Source organism: Nesoenas mayeri, assembly GCF_963082525.1.
Source record: "Nesoenas mayeri genome assembly, chromosome: 9".
Taxonomy (NCBI): domain Eukaryota; kingdom Metazoa; phylum Chordata; class Aves; order Columbiformes; family Columbidae; genus Nesoenas; species Nesoenas mayeri.
The window spans coordinates 16778642-16786396 of NC_137557.1; the positions used below are offsets into that span (position 1 = coordinate 16778642).

General features: G+C 60.8%; 1 protein-coding gene across 1 annotated transcript; it reads right to left on the reverse strand.

Annotated features, from left to right (window-relative positions):
* Positions 1-243: 243 nt before the first annotated feature.
* AMOTL2 (angiomotin like 2) lies at positions 244-7282 on the reverse strand (the record flags this gene model as incomplete). The annotated part of the gene is made up of 9 exons (XM_080350003.1): positions 244-302; positions 573-719; positions 865-1076; positions 1287-1579; positions 3031-3326; positions 4180-4272; positions 4403-4547; positions 4972-5170; positions 6549-7282. 9 exons carry the CDS (start codon positions 7280-7282, stop codon positions 244-246), a joined length of 2178 nt encoding a protein of 725 aa, XP_080206129.1.
* Positions 7283-7755: the final 473 nt, after the last annotated feature.

A 7755-nucleotide genomic window follows, 5' to 3' on the forward strand; every position in this document is an offset into this window, starting at 1 on the left:
TCGTCGTAGAAAACCCGGGTGTATTTACAAAGCACGGTGAGGCCCCATCACCGCCGTGGGGTCCCCAGGGTCCAGCGCGCCCCGCGCAGCTGGGGACCCATCTGGGTGCTGAGTGGGGACAGTGGCCGTCCCATGCACAGGACAACGCTGAGCTCCAGGCTCGGTCCTTCCCGCAGGCTCCTCCATCCGGGCAGGTGCAGGCAAGGAGGGCAGGGGGCCAGCGTGCAGCCCCCTTGGGTGGCTTTAAATCAGGATCTCCACCATGTCGGACAGGTCTGGGGCTCTGGAAGTGGCTGAACTCTCTGCAGAGAAAGAAAGTGAGAGCTGAAGGAGAGGTGAAGAACATCAGCACAGCGCCCACCCCACCGGAGGGCTGGCAGCAAGTGTACCACCCATCCAGCCTCTCCACAAGGTGTTCATGAAAAACACTCTTCAAAATAAGGAAGCAACAAGCAATCGCAGGGATTCAAACCCACCAGACTCAACCGGGGCCTATAAAATGCCTTCAAAAAGAAAATCAGTGATGCTCATGCAAAGCCAGCAGCATCCCCAGTGCTGCCATGGGGACTCACCCAGCAAAGCGGGTGGGCGCTCGGTGCCCTCGCCCTGGCCGCTGCTCTCAGCCACGCCGTCTGTCTGCGTGCTGCCGTCCCTGCTGCCGTCCCTGCCGCCGTGCACGAGGGCGCTGGGCGCTGCTGCCCCTTCGGCGGTGGCTTTGCCTGCTGGAGAAGTCACTGTTATAGATTGCTGGTTCCTCCAGCCGGTCCCTATAGCTCACCGGAGAAATCTGCCCTCCCCAAGCTCTCTATTTCCAAAACCACAGGGGAAATTGCCACAGAGTTGCAGGCATGTGCCTCAGTTTACCTGTGCTGCCCCGGGGGCTGCTCTCAGCCAGACGGTCACTCTGGCTGGCCCCTGGCCAGCTTGGGGCTGCGGAGGCGGCGAAGACGGAGGGGACGGACTTGGCGGGTCGCAGGGAGCCCTGGAGGGCTTTGCTGGGGTCCCTCCGCGAGCGCTGCTGCAGGACCTTGATGACGGCATCCTTCTCCAGGATTTGGGCGTGAAGGGCTTTTAACCTGGGGAGAAGATGCAGGAGGTGGGAGAGGAGAAGGGGCAGGAGAGGGGAGAGGAGAAGGGGCAGGAGAGGGGAGAGGAGAAGGGGCAGGAGAGGAGGTGGAAGAGAAGAGGTAGGAGACGAGGTGGAAGAGAAGCTGGAGGTCAAGGAGGAGGACACAGGCACTGCCCGGCCAGAGCACAGCACAAGCTTCTTGGCGAGGTGGACCTACCTGTTCTCCATCTCCTGGTGCTTGTGGCTGGCCAGGAGCAGGTCCTCGTTGAAGCTGCTGTTGGGAGAGTGCCGGGGGGAATGGCTGATGAGGGTGGTGTCGCGCTGGGCGGCCGCCGTGGCTGCCGCGTCCATGGCGAACTGCCGCATGGTGCACTCCTCCAGGTACTTCTGCTCCCACTTGGTCATGTCCGCCTCCAGCGCCAGGATCTTCTCCTCCTTCTCCCGCAGCTGCTCCGACAGCGTGTGGGGGCTCAGCTCCGGCGTCCCCCCGCCCACAGCGCCCGCCTGCCTCTGCAGCAGCAAAAACAACACGAGAGAATCAGAATCATAGAATCACAGAATCATTTTGGTTGGAAAAGACCCTCAAGATCATCGAGTCCAAGCGTTCCCCCAGCCCTGGCACTGCCCCATGTCCTGAGAACCTCATGTCCATCTGTCTAACCCTCCAGGGATGGTGACTCCAGCACTGCCCTGGGCAGCCTGTTCCAATGCCCCACAGCCCTTTGGGGAAGAAATTGTTCTCACATCCAACCTCAACCTCCCCTGGCGCAACTTGAGGCTGTTTCCTCTCATCCTATCACTTCTTTTATTTTTGATGGCTCCTGTGCACCCAGGACACACTAAAGGTGTTCTGGCAGCTCTCCCCAGCTGTGCTGGCACTAGAATTAAACATTGGCTTGATTTTAGGTAAAATATTTGCCTCAGACACTGTGCACGGCGGCACCCAGGGTATGAATTGGCTCATCCCTGGCATCAGCACCGGCGGAGAGCTCCCACATCCCCTTGGGTACCACAGCCCTGGCTCCTGCCCGCTTGGGCAGGATGGTGACACCCCAAAAACAACTTGGGTGCTGGAGAAAGCGGGAGTCCAACCCCTGTGGTGCAAAGTGGCTCTTTCTGCAGCACGTCCTTAATTATGGCCTGTTCCAGTGTCTCAAAACCCCTGCCAGTATTGAAGGGGTGACTGGGGGATCCTAGGAACCGACCATATTAGAGGTTAAAGTGAGCCTAACTGGTTCGTGGGTTCGATCCCCGTACGAGCCACCGATTAAATCTTTCACTGGTGCAGAGTGTACAATGATGCCATCAAATCATAAAGGGTCAGTATCCATTAGTATTGAAGGAGTGACTGGGGGATCCAAGGAATTTACTGTATCAGAGGCTGAAGTGAGCCTAACTGGAAATGAGTGGGAAAGGCACCTTGTTCTGACTGGTCCAGATGCTCCTTGGCATAGGCTACCTAAGGAGAGGGTATTTTAAGGACCCAAAATGGGTCACAAGGGGTAATGGGTTCAAACTGGAACACAGGAGGTTCCACTGACAGAGGAGAAGAAACTTGTTGGGGGTGAGGGTGTCAGAGCCTGGCCCAGGCTGCCCAGGGGGGTTGTGGAGTCTCCTTCTCTGCAGACATTCCAACCCGCCTGGACACCTTCCTGTGTAACCTCATCTGGGTGTTCCTGCTCCATGGGGGGATTGCACTGGATGAGCTTTCCAGGGCCCTTCCAGTCCCTGACATTCTGGGATTCTGTGAAAAGGGTATCGATGGGCTTTTGGTAGAGCAGCTGCAGAGACTGAGGACATTAAACTGCTGCCTAATGCGCCTGGTCTCGTTCTTAACAAAACCAGGACACCAGGAAGAAATCGTGCCTAATACCCAATCTGACCCTCCCCTGGCGACGAGGAGGCGGACGGAGGATGCGCTGGGAGGACGCAGCCCCCGCCGTGTCCCCTCCAGCACCCACCTGCTGAGCCCGCAGCATCTTCAGCTCCTGCTCCAGCCGCGTGCGCAGCCGCAGCTCCAGCTGCTCCCGCTTCTCGCAGGCGGCCTGGAGCTGGCCCAGGGCCGCCTGCAGCCGCTCCACCTTCTCCACGTAGGCTCGTTTCTTCTGCAGCTCGGTCTCGGCCTTGGCCGCGCGCGCCTGGGCGCTGCCCAGCGCCTGCTCCAGCAGCTCCGCGCGCCGCCGCTGCTCCTCGTGTGCGCTGCGCAGCACCGACACCTCCCGCTCCAGCTTCTCCTTCTCCTGCTGGTGCTCGTAGCCTGGGAAAAGATACCCCCTTGAGGCTCAGCTGAGGAGGTTTGACCCCACCATAAAGTCCCACGGGTTCGTTTTGCTCCCCGAAACCCGGTCATGCTGTCCCGCCCCAGCACATGAGGTGTAGGTAGGCCAGGCATCCAAAAGCTGCTGTTTCATAGACTCAAATAGTTTGGGTTGGAAGGGACCTTCAAAGATCATCTCGCCCAACCCCCCTGCAATGAGGAGGGACATCTTCAACATTTCATAGAATCATTTCAGTTGGGAGAGACCCTCGGGATCAAGTCCAACCATAACCCAACTCTAGCACTAAACCATGTTCCTAAGAACCTCATCTAAATGCCTTTTAAACACCCCCAGGCATGGTGACTCCACCACTGCCCTGGGCAGCCTGTTCCAATGCCCGACAGCCCTTTCCATGAAGAACTTTTTCCTAATATCCAATCTAAGCCTCCCCTGGTGCAACTTGAGGCCCCATTCCAGCTACGTGCTGCATTCCAGCCCAAAATTTTCCCTTGTGAAGTGTAAACCTGCCCAGCGTGAATCCCGCCACCTTAGGGGAAAGGATGCAATCCCTGCCATGTAACACCAACACGGTGTCTCTCTGCTAAAATAACTGCAGCAGGAGGCGCGGGAGGGAGGGCGGCCGGAGCACTGGAAGAGCCGAGCGCGGCGGCAGGAATTCGGGGAATGCGGGTCACGCCGCCGGCCGGCCGACCGGCCGGGATTAATGGCCCGAGTCCAGCGCCAAGAGCAGCTCCATCCTCCCTGGGGAAGGGTGAGAGCTGCCGCCCGCCTCCCTGAGCCCTGTTGTGCCCATGGTGTGTGACACGGATGAGCGTCCCCCCCGGGACTTACTCTGCGCCAGGAGCTTGGCCACGCTGCCCTGGTTGCTCTCCTGGCTTTCCTGGGTCCTGCTGGCCAGCTGCTTGTTCGCCGATTCCAACCGCTCTGGTTCGAAGGCAATTAAACCCAAATTAAAGTTTAAATACAGGATTTTGGTCGGCAAAGCCTGGTTTCCTGCAGAAACACCCAGGGATGGAGAGCACCCACAGGGATGGGGACACGGAGGGTCCCTCACCTTTCAGGTCACGGTTGAAGTCCTGGAGCCGCCGCATCTCGCCGTCTCTCTTGTTCCTCATGGCTTTCTCCAAGGCTTCCCGCTTGGACGAGGCCTTGACGAGGTTTTCGTAATCCTCCGAGATGCGCTGGATCTCGCTCTCCAGCTGGGGTGGAGGAAGGGACAGCCCGGGGTTAGATATTCGTGGAATGAGGAAAGGGAGATGCTGGCCAAAGCTCACCCATCGCCCAACCCAGCGCACCCATGGGACCCCCTGGGTCGACCCCCAGCACACATTTTTGGGTGAAAACTTTTTTTTTTTCTTGCAGAAGAGTCCATGTGCGGGTTTTGGCTCTGCTGACAGGAACAGCCGCCCCTCGAACGTGGCCGCACAAAGGGCTTTCTGTGGCAGCCGGGGGTGAGGGGGACACTGGAGAACAGGCTCCTTCTCCCCTATCCTGGCTGCCGAAACGCAGCTGCTCGGAGGGGAGCAACCCGCCGGAGAACGGATTAAAACACTAAAGGAGGTGAATTATCACAGCAGCTGGTCGCAGGGGGGGGTGGGACGGGTTGTCGCGGTGCCCGCTCACCTTCTGGATGCGGCTCGCCTTCTCGGCGCAGCTCTGCAGCTCCCGCCGCAGCCGCTCGCTCTCGCGCTGCAGCCGCTCGTTCTCGCGCAGCACCGCGTCCACCCGCGCCAGCCGGCTGCTCGGTGTCACCGGGGCGCCCACCAGCGCGTCCACGCCGGTGGCGCCCAGGAAGGCGGTGGGGACGGGGGCATGCAGCACCCTGCGGGGAGGGAGGACAGGGATGCTCAGCGGGGTTGCGAGAGCTGACCGCATCTCCAGGGCCTCCCCCCATCTCCAAAGCCACGAGCCAAGCGGGTGTTGGTGCCTTTGGGTCAACCCAAACGAGGAAAAAGGCTCTGGGAAGTGCTTCTCTGGCTTTTCAGAGCTGAGAAGTGTTTGCTTTCTAAAGGGGCACCCTCAAACATGAGATAAACCCCATCTTGAAAATGCTCTGACCCACAACTCCAGCACCTGGATGTTGGGTCAGGATGGGCTTCCAAACCCCCACACCCATCCCATTGCTGGGGATGCTGCAGCTGCACAACAGCCTGGCAAAAGATGCACTGTGGAAGCCAGCAGCCTTTTCCTTGTTTTCTGGGCAAAAAGAGGGCTCCTGGCGCAGCTCCTCACCACCAGACTATTAATACACCTTTGCTATATTCAGAGGAGCAGCCGCCCCGAGTTCCACGACATCCCGCGGCCGCCTGGAACACCTCGTGCGCTGCGGCCGCGCAGGGCCCGGCCCCACGGGCCGCCCGCCAAGGGCCTGCATTCCTGCGGGATGATCTAGGAGCGAGGAAGAATAAACACGTCTTCCTCGCAGCTCCCCTTCCCCTCTTTGTTCCCGGCAACGGGAAGGTTTTCCTGCGGGAGATGCTATCGCTCTCTGCCTGGATAAGTCAGCAGGGCTGGGAGCAGCGTGTGTCCTCCCATCCAGCCTCTAATTCCCTTCTTCCCGTCGTTTTCCGCACTGGAAGAAGTTGCTTCCAGCTCTCCCCAAATGCTGAGCAATGCCTGGTCCTCTGGGCTCCCCAGACCTTTCCGTGGCCCTCTTGGTGACATGCCAGAGGTGTCAAGATGCCAAAGGGACAGGGTGAGCTGCCCCGTGCTGCCCATCACCTCCATCACCTACCTGGGCTCGGCTGGGTGGCAATCCCACAGTACTGGGAGAAAACTGGGGTGAGTTTCCCTGGAGCAAGCAGCGCATTTTCCTTCCACCCGGCCTCATGCCTGGTCCACATTTAGCCTTTTCCTGAGCTGGTTCCAGCTCTTAAATTAACCCCAAATTCCTCCCAGCGCATGGGGAGGGGGGGAGGGTCTGCAAAGGCAGCAGGATTTTTATCTCCAGTTAGAAAAACCCAACTGCACTGGGGAAACTGGAGGGAAGGGAAGACCAGAGCAGTCCCTGCAGAGGCCCAGGGGCTGAGCTGGATCCGGCTCAGCAAGGACAAGGGGTTCAGCAATGGCTGCCTCAAGGCCCCCCAACCCTCTCCACATCCTGCCGCTTCTGAGCATCCATCCCAGCTGCTCCCGGGGCAGCACAACTGGGAGGGACCAGGGGGGCACCCCAAAAGCGGAGCCCGGGGGCTAGGGGTTACCTGATTTCGGGATGCTGGAATCCAGAACCTTCCCGGGAGCAGGGTCGGGGTTCAGCCAGGTAAGCGTCCTGTGATGGGATGATGTAGGGATACTCCGGGGGGGGTCCCCGCGCCTCCGGCCCCTCGGGGTGCTGCCCTCGGAGGGCAGCGAGCTGGTGGTGGCGGGACAGCTGGGGGTAGCTGTGGGAGGCGCTGATGGGGCTCTGCGCCTTGGCCCCGTTCCTCTCCAGCGACATCCGCATGAGCCGCTCGCTCAGCGACCGCACGTGCCCGTGCTTCAGCTCCTTCAGCCCCTCGTCGGGGCAGCGGGCGCCACTCTCGGCCCCGCGCCCCACGTTGTCACCTCGAATTCCCAGGCTGGCTCCCCCGGGCTGCTGCCCGCCCCGCTGCGAGGCGTAGTACTGGGAATGCGCCTTGGCCTCCTCGTAGGTGGGGAGCTCCTCGCCCTTGTGCTGGGGCTGGCAGAGCCGATAGACGTTGTTCTCCAAGTAGACGTGGTCGGAGTGATGCTCCTGGCCCTGCGGCTCCTGCCGCGTGGATTGCTGCACCATTTGGCTCTCCTCGGCGCTGAGGCTCTCCAGGGAGGAGCGGGGGCTGCCGGCACCACCACCACCGCGCAGGGCCTGCTGCTGGATGGCCAGCAGCGTGCGGTTCTCCGTGAGGTTCCCATAGCGCAGCTGCTCCTGGATCAGGCGGTGCAGGACCGTCCCGTTCGAGTCCTCCGCCGTCCTCATCTCCGCCCGCGCCGTCGGCAAAGCCACGTTTCCACCCGAGAAGGGCGTCCCCAGGGAACTTTAGCAGCAACCAGCCACGCTGAGACACCTGTGTGGGGAAACGAGGGGAGAACTGGGAAGCAGGCCAGGCAAGGACGCGGTGCAGACCCTGATCAACAAGGGTTTGTTTTCCAGGAATCCTGCTCGGCACGCTGGCCAGGACGTGCCAGCTGCTTGGGAGCCCGTGGCGGCAGCGGGAGGGCAGACACGACCTCCTGTTGCAGTGGCTGAGCACTGGCGCTCTCATCGCACCCAAGGCCGGGGCTGGGGTTGCTTCTGGGGGTCGGCAATGGCTCCCCGGGACAGCCCCCAGTGAGCGACGCTGCCTTGGGGGACCAGGGACAAGGTGGCCCTGGGGGATTGGCCATGGAGTCACTGGGACAGCCGCCCCCCGCTCCACAACCAGAGCTAACCGAGGCGGCCTCACACCGACC